The following is a 17,093-nucleotide window of genomic DNA, read 5'->3' as shown; positions in this document are numbered from 1 at the left end:
TCAGCGGTTTTACACCGCGGAGCAACTACTCCAGATAATGCATACGCCACCATTGCACTGCTTGGTATCCTTACCGAATTAAGGTCCTAAATGGGACTTATCTGGCTTTTGTTCTTAATCACTTTGTTGCAAGTTCAAATTTATAATTTCAACCTAAATAGAAGTGAGTGATTTATTGTAATTATTTTGTATAGGCTGCTCTTCATAAACCTTTTTTTTTTTTTTTTTTAAATCTGGAAAAACATTTAATTTCCCATATGGAAAGAACACATTTATCATACTTTACTCGGATATACTTGGCCGACTATTGCACATATATGCAAAACATATGTGACATACTCAAGGCCGAATTTTATAAAACAGAAATGCTATGAAATGTGATATAATAAATATATTACACAGACATATGTGGCCAATTTATAAAACTATAGTATCTTTGGTAAATTTACAATAGGTCATTTCCATTAATGGGGGAGAGTAAATGCATTTTTCTAGCATATGCAACACATATAGGACTTTGCATAGATTTCCTGAAGGGAGATGGGCTTTTGAAAAGCAGGAATTTACATGTACATGTATAGTGAATATGGGACATGTCCACATTTTTCATTGATGTATACCTTCAAAACCAGCTCTTGCTTTTTGCATTGGACAAAAAACAAAATATGGAATAACGTGCTTGGAGATTAGCAAACCTCTGCTACACTAACTAGTCCTTCCCACAGACAATGGGTGTCTGTTGCTTTAATTGAGAACACATTTTATAAGCACGCACTGTTTATGATAAAGGCCATTAATAGAAATCTGTGGGTATGGTTGCTTTCATCTAGTGTGAAACACTTGTAAATTAAATACCTTTCCAATCAATTGAATTGGAATAATTGAGGAAAAAATGCATGTGTTTAGAAATTGTTACATGAATACTAACTTGTCCACTATGCTGGCTGGACTTAACATGGGCTAATAGCAACAGCTGAATTATTGCCGGCTGATCAGCCTCCCATTCTAACCCACAGATTACACCACTGCCTTATTCCTGCCTGTGGCCTTTAAGGATCGAAGCCTGGCGTTCTTAAACAAATCGATATTTTTCTCTCCGGCTGTCCATTTGCAAGTTCAGGCAGATGTTTTCTTAAGGGCTCGTTTTCCAGGTGTTCCCCGTCTAACCCGTGCGATGCACAGCTCTTCCCTCTGGAGGGAGCTTGCCCTTCAGGCACCGGAGCCGTGGTGCCGGGATGCCCGCACCCACCGCCCCGCAGCCCCTCGCACCCGCGGTCCCACCAGCTCCGCCAGCAAAAAAAATGTTTGTTTGAAACCCATCACGAAATCGAATAGGAGGAAAGGCGAAACGAACCAGAGCATATGCACATGCACCCGCTTTCACCACCCTCCAGCCCAGCCACGTTCAGCAGGCTCACGGCAACTTGTTAAGCTCCTTAGGCAGAGATGCAAGAACACGACGTGCAGGTACGGCTCCGTTAGCTCTTCCAACGCTCCTCCGGGCTGCAGCGATCAGCGCCTATTGCCCCAACCCAGCCCGTGGCTGCTTAACTCACTTCTGATGGCTACAGGGATCCCTTTACGCAGGCAGAATTTGCACTGCACATGAACTTGCCTTTCCAATTCCTTTCAGATGAGATCCAGGTGTGACTGCCCCTTACCCACACATCACCAGCTGAAGTCCATCTGCTGGAGTGGGAGAGACCGGCCTGCCGGGGGGCTGCGTGCCAGCAGAGGTGACCCAGAGTCATGCAGCCTCAGTGCCATGGCTCGTCCCCAGCGCGTGGGAAACCCTCCCTGTCCTCCAGAACACCTGCCCTGGCTTACAGGGGGCTGCTGAGCTAAGGGGAGCCTGGAATGGAGGAACTGGGGGGGAACATCGTGCCAGCAGTGCAGCAGAGTGTACCTGCCCCACTGGCGCAGCAGCACAGCTGTGCTCCAGGCCTTGGCCTGCCTCCTGCAGGGGGGCTGCTGCAGGAAGTGGTCCCATGGCACTGGCCCCCCACATTGCCTCCACAGAGGAGTGAGGCATGGCAGGAGCCAGATGCCATGCAGGGGGCACCAAGAACCTGGGATTTACAGTGCACCCTTTTTGCTTTGTGCCAGCTGCCCACAAACTGGCTACGATCCCTTGCCTCAGGGCTGAGGGTGCCTGCCATCGCTTGAGCCTAACGCTCATTTATAATGTCTTTATTTGGGGGAAATGGAGCAGAGACAGGGGGGAACACAGAAAGCTATTCCAGGGTTGCTGCATCCTGGTAAAGGTTGCAATGTGGCAGAAATAAACAGAAATCCAGCAAGAGCCATGAATATCTAAGTACTATGGAGGCTGGGGGCAGGGCTCTGCTCACGGTGGGCAGAAGTCTGGACATAAAGACCATCAGTACTTCTGTGAGAAGCACGAATCCCACCACACACACAGCTGATTCTGCAGGTGAACATTTACTCTTTGTGGCCATATAGCTGGATCTCACCATCAGACCAGGCTGGGAAAAAAACTACAGGGCTCCACACCGGTACAGAGAAAGCAGTGCCCAAACCAAACCCAGGCCACATCTCACACAGCCTGGCCCAGTGGCTGCAAAATGACGTTTCACTCCTAGTGCTGTCCCTGAGTCACTCTGCACACACTGCAGCATGGAGGAAACCAAAGTAGGTGCTCTCCTGGCAACGGCCATACATGTGGGTGCTTGAGACTGTCTTAAGAGATCCCAGCCCCCCCGGGTCACCCTACTGGTGACCCCCTTCACCATTTACCCAGAGCATTTCTAGAGTCTTCCTGAACAGAAAGAAAAATTAAAAACAACATCCATGAAGCGTGTGAACAGCATGCATGAACGCTGCAAGCACACTGAAGTCTTACCCCCACACTCTTAATCCTACATTTAATTTAGTCAGATTTACTAGGAATGAAAAACAACAAAATCCCCCAAACCCTAGGGTATCCCCTTTGTTTGGGTAAGTGATCAAGCAAACATCCCCCTTGTTTCACCTGCGAGTGCCTAATTCTTTATTTACCCACTGGAATGAGTGATGTGTTTTTCAGACCTTTGGAGCAATCAGTAAATTCAGCATGTAACTTTGGCAAGTGGAGCCACACGGCTAATTTATTCCCTAGCCCTCTTTGGGAGAAACAACGGATGCTTGTAACCTTGGTGCTTGGGCCTGTTTTACTAGCAGCTTTTAAATATACAGCGTTCCGTGTGACTTGAGGCAACTGTAAGTGGAAGGATTGTCTGGAAACGCTGCAGATTTCTTTCAAGTATGTGCCGTGGATCTTGGTGACAGCATGTACTGAGTGAAGTTTAAACATACATGTAATCAAATCATACAAAGTCATTTTTCAAACGAAGCTGCAATACATATAAATAAGGCATGGCCTGTACATGATACATCTTGACTAACTGGCTGACAGGTAACATGAAATTAAAGCATTACAGCTTTTCTGTGATTTTCGTAAGGCTTCTGCTGCCCAATGTGCAGTGTTATGAGATTTTTTTGTGTCTGTTGTAATTTTTTTGTTGTGACAGAAAAATAATCCTGTGCATTTCCCATCTCTGGAACACTCCCACCCAGTGAGATAGGTGTAGCAAGGACAAAATGCTGGTCAAAGCCCTCAGGTAGCTTGCTTTGGGGACTAAAATATGTTATAAAAAGGACTGCTAACAAGTGTAATGTTAACATGGGCACCTTGCCAGCTGATGGCTTAAACACAAGGGTAGAAATACCATTTTCACAGTTAAAACCGTCAAGTGGGACTTGATGCAGTTGCATGTTCTCTCCTTCCCACTCAGTACAGGACTCCCTGTAGTGGTTCTTCCAGCCCAGAGGATGGGGTAGTGATCCTGAGCGACCACAGCCATAGGCAGAAGTTCTGTGATTTTCTTTTCTTCTAAAGGAGTTACGTTATGCTTCCTACAGTCAAGGCAGGAACCTTGCGCCACTTTCTGCAAGAGCACAGTTTAGTCCTGGTGTCTTGGGTCATTTGGTCCTCTCAGCTCTTGCAGAGAAATAGGTTTGAAAAGGTGTGTGCTGAGAGCCAGTGGCACTTCTTGCTGCACTCTATGTATGTTTAACGAAAACAAGTGCTAACAAACACAAATAGAAGCGTACCATATCCTTCCCAACTTGAGCCCCCAACCCTGCATGTTGTTGCACAATGACAGATCGCCAGCAACCAGGGGGAGAGCAGGGAGGGAGCATTCGCTGGGAAGATTCACTGTTTGCTCAGAGTAAACAACTCCTCAAACACCAGTTTAGCATCCCTCCTTATTTAAATGGCCTCATTTTGTAGGGGAGGTTTAGACTTCAGAGCAAACTGACCAACAAACACAAGTAACCAAACATAAAGAGACGGAAGGAAAGAAGAGGAAAAGCATTTATAAATGTCACTGTCCAATGTCTTTTCAATTTAAACATAATAAGATTATCTACATATATCTACAAATATCTACAATTATCTACACTGTTTGCAGCTATGATTCTTTGGTTGTCTTCACTTTTTCCCTACTCTGGAACTAACAGGAAAAAAAAAAAAAGCATTTGTATAATCTTTGAAAGAAATAATAAATATAACAACTTCATTAAACGTTTGACCAAAGCTTTGGCACTAATCCGTTTACACATAACAAATCATAACTGAATACTCTGAAATAACAGTGGCAAAGCAACAGAGCACATCAGAGAGCCTTTTCCCACTGACCAGTAACAAGCACAAGGCTATTTTACATCAACCTTTCTGAGAACATTAATTATGGTTTAGTCAGACACTAAGAATCTCACAATTCACTGCAAATGTCAAATAAAATACATATTTCTTGCACAAGTCTTTTTCATGGATCCAGATATATTTTTTATAACAGGAAAAAAAAATACACATAAAATATTCATGTTATCCTGCACCCCTTCTTAAATCCTTCCAAAAAGTTTTGGAAGCCCAATGCCCACTGTGAGACAGAATAAATGTTGCTATTAACACTGCCACCTGCACAAAGGGATTATATTTTAAAAGATATCAAACAGTTGCGGAGTTTATACTGAAAATGCACAAACATGGACGAATGGAGGTCTTAGAAGAAGAAAAATATCCCCTCTTCTTTTCATAGAATCACGTGGAAGAATTGGGAAAGTGTTCATAATACTGTATACCAACACAGCTGAGGAGCTGTTCTATACCTTCTCTGAACACAACATGTCTGACATTTGATGAGCAGTTGATAAAAAAAACACCAGCCAACTGTTCAAAATGCATCACTGGAGTAACCCGTGATGAACAGGTCCATCTTTCCAACATGTACGGAAAGACTGCTGAAGGAGATAGTTAAAAAAAGTACTTACCAGCTTTAAGAGGAAATGCAGCAAGCAGGTAGGTGCAGAATAGGTGCTTTGGGACTACTGCAGTTTGGGTGAACCAAATATAAGGGGAAAAGCTGCTCATCTCCTCTAAAAGGCACCTCTCAGTGGGAGAGCACCAGGAGCTCAGTGCAGGGTGTAGGAAGGCAGTGTTGTGAGGCTGCCTCGGGAAGCAGCCAGACCACAACCTATTGCTGCGAAAACCCCGCGGGGATGCCCCCCGCACCCCCAGCCTCGTTTTTACACCTTGGTGGGAGAGCGGGGAGCAGCTCGTGGCTGTGCTGGTGGCCGCGGCCTCGCCAGCGCTGCTCGGCCCGCAGGGTGAGGCCCAGCGCTGCCGGGCAGCTCAGCAGCGGGGTGCAGCGCTTACAGTGACGGTTCCAAGTGTTCCCTTAGGTTAAACTCTGTGTCCTTTCACAGTCTCCTCCGGCAGCCCCCGCGGTGAGCCCGAGGATCCCGGGCCGGCTGCCGGCAGTTGGTGCAGGCGAGGCCCCTTCCCGGGGCCCGCCGCCGCCCCGGCCAGCCTCGCACCGTCCTCGGGGCCGGGCGACGGCGGGGCCTCGGTCCCGGCCCCTCGCCGCTCCCCCGGCACCTCAGCCCCGAGCGGGGCTCGGCGGGACAACGCCCGGAGGCTCCGCTGAGCGCCGGGAGGCGGCGACAATCCCCTCACAGCCCGGCCCCCTCACGGCGGAGCGGACGCGGCACCGCCCCACCATTGGCCGCACCGCCTGTCAATCACCGGGCCGGCCTATCAGCTCCCGCGTAGGGCGGGCCGAGAGCGAAAGGCGGGAAGGAGGCGGCTGAGGGGAGCGGCCGTTTAACGGTCGCGGCACGCGGGGCCGGGGAAGGAGGAGGAGGAGGCGGCGGCGGCCGGGGGGGGGCGGGCGGCGTTACCGGGGCCCGTAGTCGTAGGCGGCGGGGCCGGCGGGCGGCGGGTAGACGTTGGCGGCGCTGACGGGGTGGTGGTGGTGGTGGTGGTGGTGCGGGTGGTGCGGGTGCGGGTAGCCGTGGCCGCGGATGGCGGGCAGCGGGTAGGGGGCGGGCCGGCTCTTGGCCCCCAGGTAGTGCTCGTAGGCGGCGGGCGGGTACTTGTAGGGGTGCTGCTGCAGCGCCTCGCCGGCCTCCAGCCGCACCTCGTGGTGGGGGGGGCTGGGCCGCCCGCCGCCGCCCCCCAGGGGCACCAGGCCGCCGCCTCCTCCTCCTGCTGCCGCTGCCGCTCCTCCGCCGGGCAGCGCCGGGCTCAGCACCCGCGCCAGGAGCTGCTGGTGCGCGGCCTCGGCGTGCAGCGGGGCCCCGGCGGCCGCCTCCCGCTCGTAGTCGCGGCGGGCGTCGGCTGCGTCTGCGGGGGGCAGGCGGGGAGAGGAGAGGAGAGGAGAGGAGAGGAGAGAGTGAGCTGGGAGCGGGGAGAGCCCCCCCCGGCCCCCGCAGGGTGGGACGGGACCTCCCGGCCGCCACAAAGGGAGCTGCCGCGACACGCCTGGCATCGCCGCGGTTGTGCAACGCTGAATAAATAGAGGCGGCCCGCGGTGGCTGCGGGAGAGGGGCCTTGGGTGTGTGTGTGATGGGGGGGGCGGTGGGCAGGGGGAGCTGGGTGACCCGATGGCAGCTCCCTGACACGCTGCTGGGGTGTGCCAAGAGGGCACGGGCACCGTGAGGAGCAGAGCTGGCAGCCCAGGAACCCCAGGTGGGACTCACCAAATAAATAAAAAGCTGCCGTTCTCTAAAGCAGCAAAGCTGTTGAAGCACGACAGCTTTACACCTAAGAAGGGGGAGTTAGGGTAAAAAGGTGGCTGGCTTTGTCTAAAAAATATGTGGTAGTGCAAAGCTCAGCAGTAAGGGCGGCTGCACACCAGCATGGCGAGCGAGGCCGGCCCCGAGGACATGTGTCAGCCCGGCCACGGAGGGTGCTCACCTTTCTCTGTGCCGTTCTGGTGCGCAGGGGAGGACACTGGGTTCCGCGATCTGGCAAAAGCACTCATGAGAGGAAGGGCCCCTGGCCTGTGATTCCTGGGCCTGGAAGAAGGAGGGGAGAAGTAGTACGGAGGCAGTGGTCCTGCCAAGTGAATACCTACAGCCTTGCTGCCAGCAAGCAGAGCTGACCCAGCGGCACCCAAACACCACAAAAAGTGTTGTGCAAAGGTGCGCTGGGCAGGTGCACGCTACACTCGGTGAGAAGGGGGCTAGCGGTAATCAAAGACACAGCCTTACCAGTCCTCAGGGTCGCAGTCTCTGAATCCCTTGGCAAAAGGGTTGCTGGCGATCTTCAGCTGCGTGATCTGTAAGGAGAAGGTGGGAAATGTCTCAAAGTGGAACACGGGGCAACTCCATTAGCGAGCGTGTCTCTGAGCAGCTCCGGGAGCCAGCGGTGCCCGGTATAATGGAGCCGGGCGCTCCCTGCCACGGCACAACCACGCACATTCCCTATTAGAAAATGCGGGACAGGACGCTACCTAATACGAGTTCAAGGCAAAGGGAGAGGCGGCTGCAAAAGCTGTGTAAATGCACTTGTAAGAGAATGCCACATTATATGGGTCACCACCGGAGCAGCTAAGACAAATCACTGGATAAATCATACTTATGTATTTATTTAATTCGCCGGGGAGAAGGCAGGACATTTTCTATATTTAAGCAAATCCACGGATAAAGTATGTGATTGTGAGTTTCCGGAATGGGTTGAAAAACAAACTTTAAGCCCCTCCGTGACAGTTCCAGCCTTAGAGGTCAAACTGATAGAAAGCAGGAGAGAAAGAGCAGCTGTCCGGAGCCATCAGGCAAATGCCAGCCGGGGAGGGACTCCGGAGCCCCTTAAAGGCACAGCCTTGCTCCGGCCCGGCCGCAGCATCCCGCAGGGGCCCCGGCATGCCCGGAGCGGTGGTGCAGCGAGGCACGGCCCCGGCTGCTTGGGGACAGCCCTGGGGACAGTCCCTGTGGCATCAGCGCAGAGCTGGGTCAGCGCTGAAAAGCCTCTGCTCACAAACTGTGGTTGTGATCGCGGCTGCGATTCCTGCTCCTTAGGCTGCGATTTAGAGGAGCAATTGGATTAAGCGCTGCCCAAAAATCTGCATCAGTTTGGGGGGCGGGTTGGTTCGGTTTTAAATATATTGTATTCTGAGCGGGAACAGACCGAGCCCGGAGAAGCAAGATCACAGATTTAGCCAAACAAACAGTGAGTGACATCCCGCAGCGGGGAGCCTCCAGTTTCCCATCGAGCCCGAGCCCGGTTCTCGGGTTTACAGCCGCAGGGAGCTGCCCCCGGGCCAGGGAGCACAGCAAGGGGGCCAGCGCTGCCTCGGGGCGCAGCAAGGGGGCCAGCGCTGCCTCGGGGCGCAGCTCCTGCCCGGCTCCCGGCACTGCCCCGGCCCTAAGCGCCCCTGCCTGCACTTCTGGGGCTCCCCCCCAGCGCCCCGGTCCCGCTGCCGCCTCACCCGGTGGTTCTGGTAGGCGGTCACGGCCGTGAAGCGCGTCTCCTCAAAGACGAAGGTTTTGAAGTTCTCCTCCGCGTATTTCTCGCTGTCTTTCCGGGGGTCCACGTAGACCACGTGAAAACGCGGCTGGTATCTGTGCATGGAGTTCAAAATGATCTGAATGATAAAACGAGCAAGGAGACAATAACTGATCCAGGCGGAGCTTTGAGAGAGGAGAGCGCAGCCCCCGGTCCCCCCTGCCCGGGGCAGGGCGCTGAGCCCCGCGGGGACACCGGGTTGCGGGCAGCGGCCCCCCGGGAACCAGGGCGCGGGGAGCCCCCGGGGCTCGTCGCCTCCCCTCGGGAACACTTACATGCCCGTTGTCGTCCAGCAAGTTGTTGGTCAGTTTGAGCTTATCGAAGGAAACGATCTGCTTCATCCACTGCGCCCCTTTGGCCGGGGAGTCCGGGTGGTAGTGCACCCTGCCGGGGGTGGCGGGGTCGGCTTTGCCGGCCACCAGCCAGGAGGAGCTGTGGAAGGCGTACCTGCCAGCAAGGGGGGCACCGTCAGCCACGGCCCGTGGTGCTCCCGGACACCCCCCCGGGGCTGCAGCGCTTGGGGACCCCCGAGGAGCCCGGCCTGGGGGTAGCCCCTGGTCCCGGGAAGGAGAGGAAGAGGCTCCCGACAGCCAGTCAGGTTGTGGGGAGAGAAATCGTGTTTGACGGGGATGGAGCTGGCGGGAGAGAAATCTGCGGGACGCAGGAAATTTATAGCTACCTGTACAGATTGGGGAGAGAAGCCACAAAAGCTCCCCCTTCCTCTAAAAAAAAGTGAAAGGGAGCTCTCTATACAGTAATGTTCTGGCTCTAAGCGAAGAGTGGAAATTTATGTGCAGATTAATAGCAGGTCCAGAGTTTAGCAGCCTTGTTTCATTCTTTCAAAGTCCGTATTCAACAGTAACATTTAAAACAGAGAAACCAATCTTCTATACACGTGTTTACTTTAAAAGCCAGTGTTTGCACAGGGGGAATTAGACACCATTGGACTCGAGCAGAAACATTACTTTTTAAAGATATACTCAATTGGATGTTATATATCCCACTTCCCTTGACAAGCAAACATTTCTAGGACGCCCTGAGAATTTGGATATCTGTCTAAATATTTATATATCGGACCTGCGATTCCTACGCGCGCTGCCTGCTCGGCGTCCTGATCTGAAGCTAAATACATAATGCGCCTTTCACTGTCTTAAAATTAAAGGGGTTGCAAATCAGACCGCATCTCTGCCTTGCGACTCGCCCGTTTCCAAGGCCTTCCTATGCTGCTGCTGGAAACAAGGGGAGGGTTTTGTGGCTTGGACAGCCGGTGCCTTCCCTGCGAACAAAACCCACTCTCTTCACCCCAGCGCCCGGCAAGCGAGCTCCTCAGCGGGCACAAGCAGCCCCGGGGGGTGCTTGTGGAGCCCTGGGGGGATTTTTGCGTGGGGCAGTGGCGGAGCAGCGGGGTGGGGAGGCTGTCCTGGGGAGGACAGCACTGAGCCCTGCGCTTTTGGCTGCCCTGCTTGTGTCTGGGTGCTGCAGTCACTGTGCACAAGCCCAGGAGGTCAGGGGGGGTCCCCGACCCAAAACTTGTCCCGGCAGGCAGGAGCAGGGTACTTGCCGGTATCGCTTGTCATCCACAGGGACAAAATCCATGAGGAGCATGTAGTCAGCCATGGGGTCCATGCCGAATATCTTCACCTGGAAGGTGGGGAACATGCGCCTGCCGCAGAGCAGAGAGAAGGGAGAGCTGAGCTGAGCCGAGCTGAGGGGCCACAGGGAGCCCCGAGGGGGCACACGAGGGTGCTGGGGCCGGCTGCGGAAGCCCCACGGCTGGGAAGAGGAGGGCAGGGGCATAATTCCTCGCTCTGGATTTTCCCCTTTTTCCTGCTGATCTGAACTGAGGCTGATGAGAGGCATTGCCCCTACCCTGGACCCACACCTGAGCCGGGTTAGGGCCCTGCGCTGGCACATCTGGGCCCTTCTGCGGGCGACCCCAGGGAACCAAATTCCCGTTTCTACCCCTCCAAAACTGGCGCAGTTTTAAAGCTGCAGCCACAAGAGCGGCTCAACCCCTGCACACAGAGCAAAACCTTCCCCAGCCCGGAGGGGCAAACGAAGCCCCCAGGCTGGTAGGAACTGGAGGGCAACTGGCATCTCCCAGCGAGCCCCCTCCCGGTCCCCGCAGCTCTGCAGCCCGAGCGGGGCGAGAAGGAGCCGGGCGCTGGGCAGGGCGGCCCCGGGGCTGTCCCCGCGCTGCTCCGCGCAGCCCCCGGGGAGGTGGCCGGGCTGGGGCCGCGGGTGCCGGGCTCGGGGAGGGCACGGCTCCCCCGAGGGGCTGCGGTGGGAGTGGGGCCAGGGGCCGGGCTGGGCACGCAGCTCCCCACCGGGACCCGCCGAAGATGCGCCCGAGCGCCGGCGCTGGCTGCGGCTTCCGTTTGGTTCCGTGAGGATTTCCCCGAGTAGGAAACAAAGCGAGCAGCGGCGGGCGGCATTTCGGGAAGGGGGGTTGCAGCCGTTGAAAAACCAAACTGAAGCCGCCGCTCGCAAAAGCAATCCGGTCACCAGCGGGTACCAGCAGCCCCCCCCGGCTCTGTCTCGGGGCGCACGGCCGGGCTGCTGCGCACCTCCCCGGGACCGTTTTGGTTGCGTACTGCTCCCTGCCGCCGAGGAGAGGCTGCCTTCCCCTGCCTTCCCCTGCCTTCCCCCGCGGCCGTGGCATCCCCGGCCCGGCCGGCAGCAGCGGGGACGAGGAGCGGGGTCTCCTTCTCCGGAACGCCTTAGTAAAGTCTGGAGGACGTTTCCAATAGCTTCCTCTGTTATTATTATTTTTAAAGGTGTAAAAGCCCCCATTAGCTCCAGTTCCGGTGTTTCTTGTTTTAAAACGAAGTTTTAAAACAAACAACCCGAGTTGATAAGACCCACCTAGACAAACAGCAGGGCCGGCCCGGAGGCGCTGGGAGAGAACAGGCTTCGCAGCGCCTTCCCCGAGCCTTTTCCTGCCGTTTTTACCCCATTTTCTCCTGTTTTTATCCGCCTGCCTGGAGATTTGTTGATGTCATAAAATAAACGAAGAAGAAGCGGGAAGAAAACCCGCGATTCAAATCGACTTCGCTCTTTCAGGGGCCTTTTCGGAGTCGGCTACGTGCGACCCTCCCGCTGCCTCGGGAGAGCGAAGAAAGGCAGAGCGAAGGGCTCCTGTTTGCAGAGAGCGTCCGCCCGGAGCCTGGCCGACCTTTTCCGCTGAGGAAGGCAGCGCCGAGCCCGGCGGCAGCGAGCGGCACGGCCCGGCGCCGGGCGGCCACCGGCTGCGGGAAATGCCGCCCGGGGTCCCGCAGCCGCGGCCGGCCCCTCGGCGGCTGCTCCTCCGGCGGGCGCCGCGGTGGTTTGTTTGGTTTGTTTAGTTTGAGGAAATCGCTGTATTTTTTTATAAAATACGCAAATATTTGCCGATAAATATATTTAAGTTTTGGCACCCCCAGGAACCTCCCCATGGCCGGAGGGGACGCGCGGCCGCTGTGGCTGGGCCGTTCCCAAGCGGCCCCGGCCGCTGCAGCCGTTCCCGGGGCTCACGGAGAGCAGCCACCGGGGCGTTCGTTGGTTTGGTTGCTTTGCTTTGCTTTTCTCCCCCCAGCCGGGATCGCTTTAAATCACGGGAACGACGAGCTCGCCCCCCAGGAGGCAGCGTCTGCCCGCAGCCCTCCACAGCTCTCCGCGATCGGCCCCGGCGATCGCAATTAACCGCAGTAATTAGCACAATTACCGTTCTTCACCCCCCCACGCGTTCTGCTCCCTTCCAGCGCGGCCCCATCCTTTGCAGCCCGGCCGGGAGCGAGCTCCCGGTCCCGGTGCCGGGGCGCAGCGGAGCCGCCGCGGCCGCGCAGGGCCGAGCCGAGCCGGGCTGAGCCGGGCTGAGCCGGGCTGAGCCGGGCTGTGCCGCGCTCCTTCCCCGCTCCTCGGGAAGTGCGGTCGGCCTGGAGGGCGCTTTGAGGTTTAAAACCTCCTGAGCCGGGGGCTGTTTGCAGTCCCCGCCGAAAGGAAAAGTTGTGCCCGTGCTCAGCATTTATCCAGTTACAGGTATTGCGCGGCTGCGGGTCGTGTGTTGTTTTTTTTTTTCTTCCTCCCGTTCTGCTGCTGCCCGCCCCGGGCAGGACCGTGAGCTCCGGGGACGGGGCCGCCTTTAAATCCCCAGCGGGACAACCGAGAGCCGGCGCCCGGCGCCCTCCCGGCGGCGGCGAAACCCCGCGGCGGAGCCTCCACGGCCCGGCCCGGCCCGGCTCGGCCCTGCCCGCCCCTTCCCCGCAGCACCGGAGGCCTTGGGGCCGCGGGAGCTCGCCAATTTCTCCCCGGGTAAGAGGCCGAAGGTCAACCGACGGCAACCCCGCGGCCGCCCGGGGCTCCGCACTGACCTGCCGGCCTTGGTGACGATCATCTCGGTGCCCAGCTGGTTGAACTCGTCCCACAGCGCCTTCATCTCCAGCTGGACGCTGACGTTGGCCACCTTCGGGTTCTTCTTCACCGGCGCCTTGGCCGCGGCGGCCGCCCCCGCGGAGCAGCCCGAGACGGCGGCGGGTCCCGCGGCGGCTCCCCCGGCGCCCTCGGGCGGTTCGGGGCCGGGGGGCGGCGGGTTGGCCCCGGCCGCCGCCGCCCCGCCGAAGGGGTAGCCGTGCTGGGGCTGGGGCGGCGGGTGCGGGTGCTGCTGAGCCGTGCAGGGCTCGTAGTGCGGCGGCTCATGCTGTCCGTACGGGTCCCCCGGGGAGGGGGAGAGGTGGTACCCCCCGGAGGCGTTCAGGCTGCTCAGGCTGTTGGCCGTGAAAGCTGCAACATCGCAAAAATGGGACAGCTGGGTGAGCCAGGGGCTGGAGATAGCTGAAATCATTCCAAAAAACAGGCAGGCGGTCAGGGCTCCGCTCCGGCAACCGCTTTCCCCCCCAGCTCCGCGCCGCTCCGCGGGGTGCCCTCCGCCTCCGCCGCTGCCCCGCGCCCGGCCCAGCGGGGCGCCTCCCCCTTCCCGCTTCGCCTGGCCCCGGCCCCGCTCCCCCCGGGGCAGGCGGGGAGCTCGCTGCTCCCGCTGCCTGCCTGCCTCGGCGCTTTTTCCCCCCCCTTTTTTTCTTCTTCTTTTTTTTTTTTTTTCTTTGCAAACCCGAGAGATCTGCCAAGAGCCGCGGCGGTGCATTGCCGGTGTTATCTCTGCAGAAGGCCTCCCTCGCCGCACGCGAAATGGGACAAAGCAAATTCCCCTTCCCCCCCTCCCCCAAAATCTTTTTTTTTTTTTTTAAAAAAAAAAAGGAGGAGGGGAAAAAATTAAAAAAAAAAAAAAAGAAGAACGAAACCGGTTCTTATTTCCGTGTAGCGACGGTGCTGCAGGTAAAGTCCCTCGCTCTGGAGCCGCGGGGCCTTGGCTGCCAGAGGCAGGAGGAGCGGGGTTGGCAAATCTCCCCCGTGTGGGCATCCCCGAGCGAGAGCAGGGGGCGGCCGGGGCCCAGCGCAAGGCTCCGGGCTCGGCCCAGGGCCCCCGGCACGGCCCCGGAGCGCAGCCCCCGGCCGCCGGCCCGAGCGGGCCCCGCGGCGCAGCACAGGGCCGCCCCGGGAACGGGCGCGCTCCTCCGGGTCCCCTCCGATGCCCTGAGGCTGCTCCAGGCCCCGCGGTCTCTGGGATCACCTCCGGCGGAGCCCCCGGGCCGGGCAGGGGCCGCAGAGCCGGCGGGAGCCGAGCCCAGGCCCGCCGCAGCCCGGGGCACGGCCGGTGCCGTCGGGGATGCTCCGCGGGCAGAGCCTCGGCCCCGTCCCGGCCGAGCCGGGGGTGGGGGGCACCGCTGCGAGCCCCCGGCAGCGGCCCCGCGGGGGCAGGCCGGGCTCCCGGCCCCTCCGTCAGGCCGGGCGGCGGTCGGGGGGTCGCGGCTCCCCGCAGGGCGCTCACCTTCCATGTCCCTGGTGACGGTGCTGAAGTGCATCTTCGGCGGGCGGCTGGCGGGGCCGGCGGGCGCGCTGCGGCCACCGCGGCGCTCCTCCAGCGCTCCCTTCCCTGCTCGCTCGGCGGCGGCGGCGACTGAAATCAGAGAGGCGATACTGAAAGCATTTGCCTTGGGAGACAGAGGGCTGTTTTCGTCCATAGGGGAGACACCAATGCAGGAGCGGCAGCCGCGGCAGCCTCCCACCACGAGCCCCCCCCTCCCGCCCCTCACTCCCCTCCTTTCTAGCGCACCATCCAGGGAGGTGCGAGCGGGACCCCCCCTCCTTCCACACAGGGGGGAGGGGAGCTAAAAAAAATAACACAACAAAAAACACACGCAAACAAAAAAAAAAAAGAAAAAAAGAAAAAAAAAGAAAACAACCGAAAGCCTCTGCCCCCCCCTCGGGAAAGGCGTTGAGGAGCAAAAAACTGCCCCGGGGCCCTGTGCGGACAGCGCCGAGCGCTGCAGCGCCCGGACCGAGCCCTGCTGGGGACAGGGGATTGGGGAGGGGGGGGGGGGAGACAAATAAATAACCCCCCGAATTCCTTCCCCGGGGTCTCAGTTTCTCTCCCCCACAACTTCTTTCTGTGCAGTTTATTAATTTCTCTCCTCTCTTCCCTTCCCCCAGCCGCCACCTCCTGCTCCTGCCCCCCCGTGCCCCCCCGCACGCAGGGACAGTGGCTCCCTTGGAGGCGCTTTTCCCCCGTTCAGCGGCTGGGAGGCGTCACATGGAAGCCGGGGGTGTTTGCCTGCAGAAGCGGCGGCGGCGGCGGCGAAAGCGAAGTGAAACTCCTGCCGAGACGGTGTCAAAGGGCTGGGGAGGCCCTTCCCCGCCTCCCGGGCACGGCGAGCGGCCGCCGGGGAGGGCCGGGATGTGCCGCGGGGCGGGCGGAGGGGCCGCCGGTGTCAATCACGGCGCCGGGAGCCGGCCGACGGGAAGGGAAGGGAAGAGCCGAGCCGGGCCGAGCCGAGCCCGGCGTCACGCTGCGGATGTCCGGGAACCAGAAGGGGATTGCTCCCTTCCTCCGGCACCGAGCCGCCGCGGGGCTCCGGGCTGCCCCGGCCCGGCCCGGGGCTCGGTGGCCGGGGGGCTGCACGTCGGGGAGCGCTGCGGGAGCGGTGCCGCCGGTAGCCCCGGCCGTGCGGGCTGGGAGCCCTGGGAAGCCAAGCCCCGGGCCACCAGAGCCCCGAATCGCACGCAAGCGTTGGCGCGTTCCCTTCGCCGATAAAAAAAAGAATAATAATACCAAAATAAATTGCAAAAGCGCAGAAAACGGAAAGCAAGCGGCGGGGCACAAGGCGAGCCCTTGCGCGGCCCGGCGTGAGAGCCCGCGGTGGCGGCAGCACCTGCCTGGCTCGGGGGCCGCCGTCCCCGGTCCCCGTCGTTGTCCCGGCGAGGCGCTGGCTACTCACCGCCCGGCACCGGCCCCTCGGAGCGCCGCCGCGTCCCCCGGGCCCGTCCTCCGCATCGGCGCGGGGCCAGGCGGCTCACCCGCCCCGCCGGGCCCGGCCCCGGGCCCCTGTCCCCGGCCCAGCCCCGGTGCCGGTGCCGGTGGCTCCGTCGGGCGGCCGCGGCGAAGTCCCGGGGGAGCTGCCCCCGACGGGGCGGGCGGAGCCGTGGGGCGCGCCGGTGGCTACCGCCGCACCGGGGCTTGCATAACCCGAGCGGTGCGCCGAGAGCCCGAGTGAGCAAGCGGGTTATATATAGCTGCCCTGTCTGTAGCCTGCGGGGCTTGATTCTTCTGTTGAAATATTATCTTTGGATGCGGTAAAAATATTTGCAGAGAAAAATCTAGACTACTCGTACATATTTGAGCATATGTTCCTGCAGCTGAAGGCACAAGGGCACAACGGGACGCGGGCGGGGGTTGTTTCCGTGCCGCTGCGGTTCCCGGCCGGGGCATTTTCGGTGCCGGGAGCAGGGGCAAAGGGGGGCCCGGTGCGGCCCCGCGCTGCTGCCTGGCTGCGAGCAACGCAGGAGGGGAACGGATTTCGTTAGGAGCCCACGAAGCAAAACTCCCGGGGTGCGGGGGGAAACGAAGGAGCCGCGAACGCGGCAAAGCGGCCCCGGGAGGTGCCCGGCCCTGGGGGAGCCTCTCCCGCGGGAGGAAAAAATATCTGGGAATTAAGAAGAGCCCCGAACCCAGCGCCCCGACAGAGGAGGGAGCTGAGGGGTTGCTGTCCGTGCTTTGCTTGCCCCGACTTTCTCCCTTTCTCTCGGCTCTTTCCCTTTCCCCTTCCTGCTTCGTGGCTGCAGCCGCAGCGGGAAGCGGCGCCCCGTCGGGCACAGCCCGGGTGCGGAGCCCTCGGCCTGGCCGCCCGCGGGGGGCTGCACGGGACCCCCC

The 17,093-nt window shown here is 59.0% G+C and overlaps 1 protein-coding gene across 6 annotated transcripts in view; it reads right to left on the bottom strand.

Annotated features, from left to right (window-relative positions):
• The window catches only part of TBX1 (T-box transcription factor 1), a 38,421-nt gene extending 22,110 nt beyond the window's left edge, over positions 1-16,311 (bottom strand). For 3 of the 6 annotated variants that reach the window (XM_068701205.1, XM_068701204.1, XM_068701201.1), the window contains exons 1-8: positions 14,715-16,018; positions 13,204-13,663; positions 10,416-10,517; positions 9,130-9,301; positions 8,778-8,933; positions 7,561-7,628; positions 7,265-7,365; positions 5,338-6,691 (exon numbers count right to left, since the gene is read on the bottom strand). In XM_068701205.1, the coding sequence (XP_068557306.1) occupies positions 6,243-6,691; positions 7,265-7,365; positions 7,561-7,628; positions 8,778-8,933; positions 9,130-9,301; positions 10,416-10,517; positions 13,204-13,663; positions 14,715-14,907 (1,701 nt within the window). In that variant the 5' untranslated portion in view covers positions 14,908-16,018 and the 3' untranslated portion in view covers positions 5,338-6,242. Of the gene's footprint in view, positions 1-4,360; positions 6,692-7,264; positions 7,366-7,560; positions 7,629-8,777; positions 8,934-9,129; positions 9,302-10,415; positions 10,518-13,203; positions 13,664-14,714; positions 16,021-16,099 lie in introns of those variants that run through there. The other 3 variants (XM_068701208.1, XM_068701207.1, XM_068701206.1) reach the window with 3 other exon arrangements.
• Between the last annotated feature and the right edge of the window lie 782 nt (positions 16,312-17,093).

Source organism: Anas acuta, chromosome 17 (genome assembly GCF_963932015.1).
Source record: "Anas acuta chromosome 17, bAnaAcu1.1, whole genome shotgun sequence".
Lineage (NCBI taxonomy): Eukaryota > Metazoa > Chordata > Aves > Anseriformes > Anatidae > Anas > Anas acuta.
Note: the sequence above shows the minus strand (reverse complement) of the source record. Positions and strands in the feature narration are given on the sequence as shown.